The sequence below is a fragment of the Solanum stenotomum genome, chromosome 6 (assembly GCF_019186545.1).
Source record: "Solanum stenotomum isolate F172 chromosome 6, ASM1918654v1, whole genome shotgun sequence".
Taxonomy (NCBI): domain Eukaryota; kingdom Viridiplantae; phylum Streptophyta; class Magnoliopsida; order Solanales; family Solanaceae; genus Solanum; species Solanum stenotomum.
The window spans coordinates 49,979,076-49,993,003 of NC_064287.1; the positions used below are offsets into that span (position 1 = coordinate 49,979,076).

Genomic DNA, 13,928 nt, shown 5'->3' on the forward strand with positions numbered 1-13,928 from the left:
CATGCATGACCTCCAATATATATCTTCTCACCGTTAATTTAAACATTATAATAATTTTCTATGTTATCTTACATATAGGACTTCACAAAGAAAGTTTTCATAGGGACGATAATAAATTGTTTTATTAGATATTTTTGTTCAATTTTTAGAATTCTAGGAATTATAAGGTAGGGGAACTGAATCTTTGCTAAAGTGAAAGTCCATATAATTAATTAGTTGAGTTATTAAAATTTACTTCTCAAATATCTCTTAGATAGTTAAATTAATCATATAAAATATGTTTAGAGCCGTGTAGTCGTCGGTTTTACCACCAGAATGCCTATGAGATAGTGGTAGTGGTCTCCGGGCCCTTCCGGGCAAGCAAGCGGGGCTGAGTTTGAAGAGGATCATTTTGGGATTGATGTCCTCTTGGAATCATGGGAAAATTCTACGGAAACGGGCACGTCGGTGGATCAGCCAGAACCAGAACCAGGACATGTGCCGCCTGCTATTCAAGTAGCTCCCCGGGGGAACGAAGCTGGTCCATCGAATTAGCCCATCTTCGGTGGATGCGCCCCTTCACTTAAAGGTAAGTTCAGTGACCTGGCACAATCTAATTATTAATTAATAGCCCAAGCGCTTTTTAGGCCAGCTCAGTTCTCTTATCCATCGGTCCAATGCACTGGGCTCATCTCGGAATAGGAGAGCACTCATCTTGGGGTGGGCTTACTACTTAGATGCTTTCAGCAGTTATCCGCTCCTTTTTTAATTATAAAAATTAATATCAAGTGAAACAAGCTTGAGATTTTACCGTGCTTATTAAAGCCAATGTATATTATTAGATGACATATTTTAAGTAGTTAACTTATTACATATTTTAAGTAGTTAACTTATTTATGCAATGAAAACTTAACATGAAAAAAAATCACAATTAAAATCAAAAGTATCTAATTTTTAAGAACACTAATTTATAAAATATTGTATTAGATATTTAGGTGCTCAATCAGAATAAATCATATATCATATATATATATATATATATATAAGAGAATCATAGGCCCGCCTACGTGGTGCCACCACAAATTAGGATTCTTTTTTAAATTTATTTATTTCCAAAACAAGCCTTCCCATTTCATAAAACGTTGTGACTTTTATGGAAAGTTGTCTTTTATAAAGGGTTGCGACTTCAATGAAAAGTTGTGACTTTTATATATGAAGAGTTGCGACTTTTATGAAAAGTTGTGACTTTTATGAAGAGTTGTGACCTTTCCGATAAAGCACAATAAACATTTGTTGACACTACCCTTTGTTGTTTATAAATAGAGGGATTTCCTCTCATTTTAAAACAACGAAAATTCTGAATTTCTTCTTCTTCTTCTGCACAAATAAATATTCGTGTACTTTGCTCCTGTTGAGTGGCTTACTACACCATTGTATTTGTATCAGTACACTTGTGAATAGAATCGTTCTATCTCGAGAGGATCTATTCCCTTAAACCTCGGGTAGTAGAGGGGAATAATTTCCTTAAGGGGACACTGTGCATTCAGTGGGATCATTTTTTCCCTTTCTGTTACATTCTATTGTTACAGATCCAGATATATTTTTTTACAGTCATTAGTTTATGTCTATGTTATTAATATAGCACTTTAAGATTTTGGAGGAATGTTTTACCTTGAGATAAAATGTTATTACCAATGTAGAGTGTATATCGGAAATATGAATATTTCTAAATAATCTTATGTAAGCTTAGTACTTAATAAAAGAGTTCAATCCCATGCGAAGCACGAGTAATTTACCTAGTTATTAATAAAACAAAAAAAAAAACTATTAACCAAGTCAAGCATTCATGTCTCCATCCATGCAATTTGCATGAACCGACATGAAAAGTCCACTTATATTTAATTTTTATAATCTTTGCATTTTATATTTGGGTTCTTTTTATTATTATTTTTTCCATAAAAAAAATAATGTAGTCCTTTTACCAAAAATATGGAGGAGTTTTCTTGGACTCTAGTTATGCCACAAGGCCACATGGATGTGGGGCTAATTTCCTAAACCATATCATTTATTTATATCTTATATGGTATTCCCAGTGTCTCAATTTATGTGACACTTTTCAATTTTTTAGAGTTAAACAATTTAAGTTTGATAAGGAAATTACATATAGAATTGTCAATTTTTTTGAAATGAAATGTATATACTTGTAAACTACGTAGAAAGTATTATAAGTCACAATAATTGATTATTCAAAATGTTTAAAAGATCTATGAAAAACTTATGGTAAAAAATAGACTTGTTTAAATCTCGAAATTCGAAAAGTGCCACGTAAAATGAATGGAGGGAGTATAATTTATTATTTATTTTTGTAGAGGTTTCCCTTCTCCTTCTTGAAACATCTTTTTATTTTTTATTTTTTAAATACTATCTCTTTATTTTTTCATGTCATTTGAAAAACTTATCTTTGGTTCAGAAGAACAAATTAAATGTATGTGGACAGTAGGTCAATACAAATTCTTAATGTTAGAGTTTCAATGCAGAGAATATATACTATATAAGATGATTATTATATGCCTTTTGCATGCATGGTATATGTCCAATATGTTGCAACAAAACAATACTTGGGAATCATGGTCATTTCAAGAGTTTATTTTACCATTACTTAATTAGATATTTTGAGTTTGAATTAATGATTTGAGTTTTTAAATAAAAGTGCTCTTTTTAAAATGGACTTATACCATGCAAATTTAAATCAAGGAAAAAATATCTAATTATATAAATAATTCTATCATATTTACTAATTCTTTCTATAGTTAGAAATAATTATATATTGTCTCGTTGATTAATAATTTCCTATCAGATTTCAAGTCAGATACACTTAAATACATGTATTTTTACTCATAGGTACAATTAAATAGGGAGAGAGGTGTGCTAGAGAAGGATGAAGACAAACAAGATAGTCTATGTACCCAATACTTACGAATCACACTAAATATATGTATATGAAATATTTATACAAAGAGAGTGGCGAGCGAGAGAGGACAGAGGCGAGCAAGAGTCAGATACATGTGAATCCACTTGAATTTATACATTGTATCTAAAATTACACCTAATTTTGAGTATATGTATTCAAGATATATATATTTGGACACAAATAGAAGTCCAAATTCTAATAAGTTAAAGTAATAATGAAAAGTAAAGGAAAGAGAGATAATTAAGTACTAAAATAATGAAAACTCTGTTAGTTACCCTTAAATTAATTGAAACATCAATGTATTAAACTTAATGGCGGGGCTAAAATATTATTTTATTAAAAGAAGTCTAAATATATGGAAAAAAAATTAAGAGGTTAAGAGATTCGATATATATTATGTATGTAAATAGAAAAATTGACCTATTATACAAGATAATTGACTTTCATCGTAGCTCCGCCCCAATAAAATTTCACTCATGATAAATTATATTCCAAAATATATGTAATTAGTTAGGGATAAGTATAAACATATTCAAGAAGATAACTTATTTTTAATATTAATAATGCTTTTGCCATATCCTTTGCATTTCCAGAAGGAAGAAACAAAAAAAAGACAAAAAAAAAAAAAGAAGAGGAGAAAACATAAATTAGAGACCCTCTAATTACGTCACTCGTGGGTTTCATTTTTTATTCATAAAAAATGAATAAGCCATTTATATTGACCCTTTTTGTTTATCAATATTCACTTTTTCTGCTTTTTAGCTTAGGGACATTAACAAACAAATGGAGAAATGAGCTTTAATAATTGAGCTTTTTAAAAAAAATTCTAGACATAATTCTATGGGCCAAACTATTCACGAGGAACACTTTTAGTTTATTTTGTTTCCAAAATTAATTTCTCTTATAATATATGAATAGAGTGGATCACAAGTTCATTTCCTAACCAACGTAAAATTCTAACCCACTCTAATACCTCCAACAATTAATCAAAATATAATTGAAGCGTGGATCAGGAGTCCAAATAGAAATAAACATGAATCTGATATCACGTAAATATATGATATATGAACCTAAGCAGATTACCAATTAACACTACAACAAAGAGAGACATGTAATGGCATAGATAAGATTGCCGCAACACACGTTTAACAATAATTGAATTAATGTCAATACATTCAAAGTTATTAAAGCCTTTAGTAGCATTTTTACAAAGTATTGATTATAAATATTCATATTTGTTATTGCCGCTAAATATTATAAAATGACAATTATATTATTGTCACTAAACAATTATCACAAGCTCATTAATAATTTGACGGTGGCCGGAGTCGGAGAAGCAAGACCCGATCACGGCGGAGAACGGCCAGTAATTGGTGGTGCACATTTTTCCACTATTAATTAAAAAAAAATCACTTAAAATTCAACATGTCGGCAATAATGAAACAAGCACATGCACTATTTTGAAGAAAAACTATGAATGTAAAATTAATGTAATAATACTCCAATTTGTTTGTCTTCTTTTGTTATTGTTTTTTTGTGTGATCACAAAAATAATATGTGACGTTTGTGCAAAACTATATAATAAAATGATGATACTTAAAACAACCAAAATTATATGATGTTGTGTTTTGTTTTAGAGTTTGCAAAAATTAAGCTTACAAAATATATAAGAGAAATTCATATGTGAATCAAATTAAATAAAAGTGAACCTTAGCGTGATTAATATAAGCGTCAAGAATATTATTTAGTCCATCCCAATTTATATGAGGTCGTTTGACTTGATACAAAATTTAAGAAAAAAAAAAAAGCTTTTAAATTTGTGTCTAAAATAAGTCATAGATACTTCATATTTGTGTGAGAAAGCTATTACTAATTTCATTAAAAAATAAAATGGACATTTTAAAATTAAATTATTATATTAAATATATAAATGTGTCATTCTTTTTATAACTAACTAAAAAAAAGCAAGTCATATAAATCGCGTCTCTTCATATGTTTTTTCCCTTAAGTACTCAAGGATTTATCTAAGACATTATTTCTACTTCTTAAATTAAGAATAAGACGTTCGTATATTCTACATGCTTGCTCGATCTGTTCAATTGAGGCCTTATAATGCAATCACATTCTCTAGTTCAATTGTTGTTTTTGTTTATGTATTTTTTCCCTTATATATGTTTTTTCCCTTAAGTACTCAAGGATTTATCTAAGACATTATTTCTACTTCTTAAATTAAGAATAAGACGTTCGTATATTCTACATGCTTGCTCGATTTGTTCAATTGAGGCCTTATAATGCAATCACATTCTCTAGTTCAATTGTTGTTTTTGTTTATGTATTTCTAATTTATCTACTAGGTCAGTCTGGTTAGTTCTTTGCACCTAGTTTTGATGTAGCAACTACATTTCGATTCATGCTATTTTTTCAAGGACTTCATAGTTGGACCTCTCTTCAAAAACTCACTTATAAAGTTACATTAATTATTTTATTGTTATTATTACCGTCTAAATACGTACATATAATATAGTTATTATAATTAGTGGCTTTCACTCACTAAATACGTACATATAATATAGTAATTATTTTAGGGTTTAGAAGCATTAATCCGTGTGTGAGTTTAATTTAATTAATTACAATATGCATGGGCCAACACTTCAAATCATTTGGATAAGATAACCTCACAGGATTTTAATTACTATGAGTGCACCGATAAATTAAAGCTCAATTTATTATGAGCTGTCTCTACGAATTATTAATTAAATCCCATATCAATATGCAATAAATAATTAATAATGTTTATTGCCTATCAACATGTCATGAAAGTCGATATCAGTAGGGGTCCTCTTGTTTAACGTAATTAACCTAACATAGATATAATGTTAGGTAATCACACATCACAATTTAAACTATTTAAATTCTGAATTAGTTTCTAAACCGCTAAAAGCAACAACTAGCATTACGTACACGACTATATACCTTTCTTTATTCACCATACATGAGAAATTCAAAATTGATAATCTCATTCCATTCTTTGCTTTTTACCAAAATCACACTTTATCCTTTTTTAGATTAAAAAAAAAAAGTATCACTAAGATAACAATAAAAGGAATTATGGAAATTAATGGATATAATGGCCCGCACCTTTTTTCCCATAAATTAATAAACTTTTAAAATGCATTACTAAAAATGACATTCTATCTTTATGTCTCAAAAGATTATCCTAATAATGCTTTTCAATAATGCAAATCAACATCTTTCTTATCCCAAATAAGATCATAATAATACAACCCCACTTTTTATTTCCTTTTTAGCATTTAATTATTTTTCTATATATAAAAAAAATCAACAAATCCTTTGCCAATTTTTTTTCAAAAAGGCAAATTTATATTATCCACATAATGGCTCCACCATTACAAAAGCTATTAATCATACGATTCATCATTTCCACCACATATTTGAAGATCTAATTAGTCAATTATTATCCTCTTTTTTTTTTTAAGTAAAAATTTCTTTTTAGACATCCTTCTATGGGTCTCACTTAACTTTTTAATCCTGTTGTGATCTTTATGGAAATAGCTGATCAAATTCATTATTTATTTTTGAGTTAAAGAGTTAAAAGTATATTTAAAGTATTTTAATTTTTTGAGTCTCGTATATGAGTTATTACCAAATGTCTATTGAAATACACTAATACTATATATGATTGTTCACTTTTCATATATGAAATTTTAGGTATAAAATTCAAATAACTGATAATTTAATTATATTTTAATAAACATTTGGTGATAGTACGGATAGAATCTCACAAATCTAATAGCACTCAAACTCTCATATAATTTAGGTGTGTTTTTAATTCTCTCTTATTTTTTTTCTATCCGATTTATATATTTTTATATTATATATATATGAACTGACTATTTTTAAAATGAAGTAGTTGAACGAGCATTATTTAGTTATTTTTGTTTTTCATTTAATGTTTGATATTCGTATTGAAGTTCGATTATATCGAAATTTGTACCACATAGGATTAGAAGAAAAGGACTCCCTACCTCATGTCCAAAACTCGAAAGCAAGATCTCTCATTAATATTCGTTATTTAGGTTAAGTTTTCATTTTTATAAAGGGTAAGGGTGAAAAGACACGTGGAAGAGGCTGAACTAATTCCTGACCGTCTGATCTAACCAGACCATAAAGATTAGGTGGGGAAGGTTTAAAGTGGGACCCATGTTACACGTGGGCCAATAAGCAGAAGTAGACAAAAAGGGGAACACAAGCACATGATTACTGATGTACCCCCACAAGCACTGGATCATAAAGTTTTTTCATAAATTGCACATTTCTTCCTTCTAATTTTCTAATATTATACATTTCTTCCTTTTGTTTAAATAAATTGTATGAACACATCCCCCATTTGAATATACAATCAAATTTCTCTAAAATAACGTCGTTCATTTTATTATTCTTCTAAATGTTAAACAAAATGCTATTAGGAGAACTTAATTGTTATGATAAAATGTTACAAAATGATTGTTATAACAAAGTTTGACACGAAATTTAAGAATATAACATAAAACAAAAGGAGATTTTTGTTTTAAAGAAATAACTATATTTAAGTTACATTAAGGTTGGACAAAAAATTAATAGGAGAAGAAAAATGAATTAAGAAAGAGTATAATTGTCTTTAAATATTCCAACTATTTAATTGGTAATTCAAAATTAAGATATTGTTTGACCATACATACAAAAATTTATCTTTAAATATTTATTTGACCACAAAATTTGATATTTAAATATTTTCAAATTCAAATATAACTTTAGATTTCGAAAATCACAACTTAAAAAAAAATTCAAAGTTTCAAATTTTAAATTTTAAATTTCAACTTCAAAATCTATAATCAAACATGAGCTTACATTTTAAAAGTAGATTACAAAAATTTATCTTTAAATATTTATTTGACCATAAAATTTGGCTTTTAAATATTTTTAAGAAATACAAATTTCAAAAATCACAACTTAAAAAATTCAAATTTAACTTTAAAATCTATAGTCAAACACGAGCTAAACCAAGAGAGGTACGTCTGATTTACAAGCCAGTTGGGACTATATTATGCAATATTGTCAAACTAGAAGGATGTATCTGCAATATGATTTGATTTAAGATCTAAATAATCCCAAAACTAATTAATTATTTCCCATAAATTAAAAATATTTAATTAGACAATTTTTCAACAATTCATGTTCACTCCATTTAACTGCCTTCTTCAAAGCAAAGTAGCGATTCTTCTGTACTCAGACACGTTTTCTTTCACATTTATTTCTCACTTTTTCTCAAAGAAATCATCTCAATTTTGCTTCTTCTTCAACCCCTTTTCAAGATTCTGTCAATTTCTTCCTTTAAAAACTGTAATTTTATTCATCTTTTCTCTGTAAAACTTCATTTTTGGTCCATTTTTGATGATGTTTATGTATGGAATAGTGTAAAGATTTCATTTTTAATGATGTTTATGTATGAATAGTGAAAAGATTTCACTTTTAAGTGATGGGGTGTTGATTTTTTTGATTTTGGACAGAATTTCAAGATTTGGGAAATGCAGATGATATCTATAGAGGTGGTTTAAAAAGGATCAGTTTTTTTGAAATGGCTGGTGATATTGAAGAACCCTTTAGTCATAGTTTTCAGGTAAAGTTTTTTTTTTTTAGAAAATAAATTCCCTTTGGATCTTACTCTTTGTTTACTGTGATATATTCATTTGCATTTATTTGGTTAAATTTTTGTTTTTCAAATTTTGTACTGATGGATTTGGTAGGAGGATATGTGTTCTTGTGGTTTTAGTTGATTGGGAATGAAAAAGGTGGAATCTTTATTTGATTGGTAATTCAGGAGATTGTATTTCAGTATTAATTTGTCTGTTTTAGGTGTTGAATATGATTAATTATGAATAAAGAAGATGCATATAATCAGTTTTTGTGAATTAAATTTGGACCCTTTTCTAAGCGGTTTGAAGCGGTTACTGAATTTCTAGTAGTTTCTTTTTTTGTTTTATTATTGACTTAAAAACTCATGGTTGTTATGTTGCTTGTACTCTTCAAAAGTGTCAATAGTGTTGTGTCGGATTTTCCAAAAATAGTGTATTTTTGGAAAGTCAGACATGGATGCCGGATCGAAAGTGAAGAGTCTTGTGCAACTTAGCAGGCTTGTCACATCTCTCTTTATTACTTGCTTCCTACTTCAATGAGGCATGGAATGAACTTTGTTGCCTGCTTTTTCGAGTGTGCTTGTAAGATCTTGCTTTCAGTTCGAAATTGTGTATGTTGCTTACTTGTATAATAGTGCTGAGAGAGTAATTGGGAAGCATTCTCCCTGCTCTCCTCGGGTTAGTTATGGATCCATAACACTTCTATGAGATCAGATTAAATGCTGGAATGCATGTTTATTCATTGATTGAAGTTTGTTACAATGAACTTTTAGTGCAAATGATTTTTGAGAGTTTCGACGTCTCATATAATTGGTCGTATAAGCATGTTAGGATATACTACTTGAGACATTACTAATTAGACCAATTCATTAGGGGAAAGTGAAGATTTTCCATCAGAACTAAATTTATGAGGCTTTTTCTTGATATTTGATTACTCCTTACTCGGTTTTGCATCCTGATCTTAATTTACTTACCAAAATTGACAGGCAGATTCGTGGCAATCGGGATCTATCTCATTCGGTAGATTTGAGAATGAAAGTTTATGTTGGGAGAGGAGGTCTTCTTTTACACATAACAGGTATCTTGAAGAGGTTGAGAAATACTCCAAGCCAGGTTCTGTAACTGAGAAGAAAGCATATTTTGAGGCACGTCTTAGAAAGAAGGCACTTCTACGCCAGAGCTCATCAGAGTGGCAGAATGGGACCGAATCACAAGTTAGTGAAAATGATGGCCATGAGAATACAAGTTATGAGGGGGACTTCGAGCATGTTAATGAGATTGGCCATTCGGCACGCTTTGTTGAAAATCATGATAGATCAGCCAATTTACTAGAGAATGAAAAGTATAGTGAAAATGATGTCACTGAAAATGAAGGCTATGCGGGGGACTTTGAGCATGTTAATGAAGATGGCCATTCTGCACACTTTGATGAAAATATTGATAGATCGATCCATTTATTGAAGAATGGAAAGTATCAAGCTGAGAACACAGGTTATGATGGTGACTTTGAGCGAGTGAATGAGGTTGTTCATTCTTCACGCTTTGAGGAGAGTCTTGATGGATCTCACAACGGAGACATCGAAGTCACAGAATGTGGTGGAGAAGATAGTATAATTCTCCATTCTGGACCCCAGATTGAGCAAGCTACGAACAGTTCCGATGTTCTTCAAAGTGTTCCTGAACATATGGAAGCTGAAGCAAATTTTCATCTCAATGCTGGAAATTCAGCTTTTGATGATGATCCTAAAACTGAGATTGAAGTAAAAGTGAAACTAGAGGTCCAAGATAGCAGTATGGAGTTCTCATCAAACTCCATTGATCTATCATCTAATGCTCACACCGCTGAGAAAGATGGTAGTGTTAGTTCAGAACCTCAACGAAGTTCATCTTCAAAGGTAGACCTCTTTTAGCATTTGTGACTATTAATCTTCTGTTATTACATCAGTTTCCCATCTTGCTTGCTGACTGTAGTAAGCTATTATAAATAATAGCATTTGTAGTCTTATTCGAGAGCAGAAAATTTTCTCCCCTTCATGTCTGTCTTGTGCTCAAAATGCAGGTGAGGACTGCATCTCAATCTAGAGACACAAAAGCTAGGATGTTGTCTCAAGTTAGTGTTGCTAGTGGCAAGGGGACAATCTCAAAACAAGCATATAAAGACATGCCAAGTAAACCAAATAGAAGGCATAGTGATGTTTCCTTGACACGAAAAGGAGAAAATCCCAGATTGAACGCTCCTGCCGCTCTTTTGCGTCCAACAGCCAAAATGCCAAAACCAGAGGTTTGTATCAGGTTTAGGCTTAGTGTTATCTTCAAATTTTAATATAGATAAAGTAAACTTGCTATTTCATCTCTTGTGGAAGTATTGCTCGACTTCCTTTTATGGTCGTATTGTTCTTCAGTTATTCTTAAATTGAATATTGAATTTATGGTAATAGATACCTTGCTCTATACAGGCTTGTTCGGGTTCAAAAGCTAATGTGCTTAATCAACAGAAAAGGTATGCTTCTTAATCATGTCTTTCATATGGAAACTTTAGGATAATTTTGTCGCACCGACTCATCCTAATTTTTTCAATCGTTTTTATTATTGAATGATGTAGCACTGAACAACAGCCTAAAGCAAGAAAGACTGCCACTTCTCGTGCTTCCTGTACAGAGAAAGTTAGCCATATAGTACATCAAAGTATAAACAGGTATATATGGTGGGAAAATTGTGAGCTTTAACTCCATATTGTGTTCATAAACATTTTTCTTATACATATTATTGTTGTACAGGGATAAGCAGAGTGTAAGTTCATGTCAACCAGGCATGAAACAGAATGGATCTGGTTTCCTTTTCAAAAGTGAAGAGCGCGCCAAGAAAAGGAAAGAGGTAAGGACCGGTTTCTTGTCTCAATTCGATGAAATTTAAAATTCATATATAACCTAAATGAAGTCTTTGATATTGATTTCAGTTCCTTGTGAAGTTAGAGGAGAAAATGCATGCAGTAGAGGCAGAAAAACATCAGCTCCAAGCAAGAACTCAGGTAATAAAGTTGGAAATGATTCTTGTGACTGTTGGAAACAGATTTAGATTGATATAGAGAATCATTAGGCGGCTTTCTGTCGATGCTAGCTTTAAAATGTCATTGGGATAAATTCTGTTAGATTTTCTTCCATCTGTTTAGACTTGTAATATATATCATTTGCAGCTATGAGTTAGATGAAGTTTTTTGATGATCAGTAACCATGATTAATGACATTTTGATTTGCTTTGTGATATCTATAGGTAAAGAAAGAAGCAGAGTTAAAACAGCTACGGAGAAATCTCAATTTCAAAGCAACTCCCATGCCTGCCTTCTACCATGAACCTGGTCGTCGGTCCGACAGAAACAAGGTATTAACAAGTGACAGATAATGAGAATGTTCAGAGTCCCAATACTCAGCTTCTGTTTCTCAACTGTATTCTTCTCTTGTTTTCTATTTCCCTATGTTGAAACTAGGACACTTCAAAACCACACTCTTCAGCATACCATTCTCATTTGAAAGTAATATTTGAGAAAATATGTTTACAAGCTGTTATACTGGTTATAGTATAAGCCCTTGATCAAGATTCAAGGGAAACATTGACACTAAAGGACGGAATAGAGAATCTTGTACCTTGGTCTTCTGATTATGATTACCTTTAGGGCCCGTGATAAGCAGCATACTTTCTTGCTTCTCTTAGAAATGCTTTTTGGTGCGCCAGCCGTTAATTTCACTTAATAACATTCTCTCAAGACCGAAAGCCAAATGTGTTATGAATATTACCCTTTCATATGGATGCAAGTAATATGAGAAAAATGTCTTATTAATTATCTGTCAGTCTCTTTGCTTACGAGTGTCTGCACTTGTTCATCAGTTAGTCTTCATCCTTATCCTCCTAGTAAGTGATTATTTTTCCCTCCCGCATCAATAGAACAAATCATATAACTTGCTTTGTTGATTAATTTTTCAGGAGTTAGTAAGTAAAACTAAATCAAGTAAATCACAAAGCAGACCTTCGACTTCAGGGGCTAGAGCTATTAGTGCAACAGAGAACACTGTTCCTTGTTCCACTAGTGAACATCTAAACATGGCTGATTCACCACAGGTTTCAGAAGTAACCAATCATCCTTCAGCAGAGTTATCTGACAGCAGCGTCCCATCTTCAGCTCCAACAAACAAAACGTCCTGGCAGACTCGATCAAATAGAACAGTAGCTCCAAAGAGAGAGCAAGAGAAAAGGCAGGTCCTGAATTCTCCAAGACCGAGAACAGCAGATACAAACAAGGGAAACAAGGGCTTCAAAGCTGAAGAGAAAGCAAAGGTGGTTGCGCGAAGATCAATAGGAAACAATGCAATGAGAAAAGATATTAGAAGTATTGATTTGAGCCGTAGTACAAGAGTGGGTCGTTTAGCTGTTGGTGTTGCTTCCTAGACGCATCAACTTCTACGTCATTTAAGACTCGTCATGTCCGCAAGATGGATCAAGTATGAAGGTAACATGATGAGCTTGCTAAGTCAGATTGTACTGTGTGAATTCTCTCATATTTCTCAACATAGCAAAGGCGATGGATCTCGTATCCGAGACGATATACTTAGTGTGTAGGTTAGCATTTCTGCTAGATATGCTGTATGTAATTATTCCTAGTTGGGATAGTTAATAATTATGAACCTCTTTAAGTCAAGTTCTTGAAATACCATAAATGCTGTGCTATTAAAGCTATACTCACTTTGAGTAAAATGTTAAGTTGCACTACTTTGCAGTGTTTCTGCCATTGTTTTAATACTGAAATCTCTCTTTGATCAAATGTTTCAAAGATTGGTATAGCATTATCATCTAGATAGCAAGGTTTAAAACAAAAGCCAGAAGAATATTAGAAGTTGTGCAACTACGTAAGATTTGTATATCTGTGAAGAATAGTTTTGATGCACTAAGCTTTTGCTATTGGTACATCGAAGGGCCAGACCACAAGGTCTCTGGTGCACCATATGTGGGGTCCGAAAAGGGCTGGATCACAATCGGGAATATTTTTGTTGACCTATGTTGAAGGGATATCTTTCTAATCTGATTGAAGTACCATGACAAACTTCTATCTCATCGGATTAAAGTTCAAACTATTAGAGAGTAGAATATTCAATTTTTTAGATATATAACACGTATCTTCTAATATACGAGTTCTTGGGACAGAGATGTTGATATAGTTGATTGATGAGCGACAACCTCACTGAGGAGTACTTCTGTTACCTAGTATCATGTTGAATTGAGTGAATGTCTCATTT

At 31.4% G+C, this 13,928-nt stretch overlaps 1 protein-coding gene across 2 annotated transcripts; it reads left to right on the forward strand.

The window, feature by feature from the left end:
- The first annotated feature begins 8,155 nt into the window (after window positions 1-8,155).
- On the forward strand, window positions 8,156-13,401 carry LOC125867332 (protein WVD2-like 7). Of its 2 annotated transcripts, none has more exons than XM_049547788.1 (10): window positions 8,156-8,350; window positions 8,518-8,627; window positions 9,630-10,538; window positions 10,703-10,924; window positions 11,100-11,143; window positions 11,246-11,338; window positions 11,421-11,517; window positions 11,600-11,671; window positions 11,914-12,021; window positions 12,622-13,401. In XM_049547788.1, exons 2-10 carry the CDS (start codon window positions 8,586-8,588, stop codon window positions 13,081-13,083), a joined length of 2,049 nt encoding a protein of 682 aa, XP_049403745.1. In that variant the 5' UTR covers window positions 8,156-8,350; window positions 8,518-8,585; the 3' UTR covers window positions 13,084-13,401. The 2 variants fall into 2 exon arrangements, with proteins under 2 accessions (XP_049403745.1, XP_049403746.1); XM_049547789.1 differs by having other exon boundaries at window positions 8,200-8,218.
- Window positions 13,402-13,928: the final 527 nt, after the last annotated feature.

Bases quoted from the DNA above. Each gene is read 5' to 3' on its own strand.
- LOC125867332 (XM_049547788.1), top strand. From the start codon at position 8,586: ATGGCTGGTGATATTGAAGAACCCTTTAGTCATAGTTTTCAG. The intron at 11,518-11,599 runs GTAAGGACCGGT...TATTGATTTCAG, and splicing joins GCGCCAAGAAAAGGAAAGAG to TTCCTTGTGAAGTTAGAGGA. The intron at 12,022-12,621 runs GTATTAACAAGT...TTAATTTTTCAG, and splicing joins GTCGGTCCGACAGAAACAAG to GAGTTAGTAAGTAAAACTAA.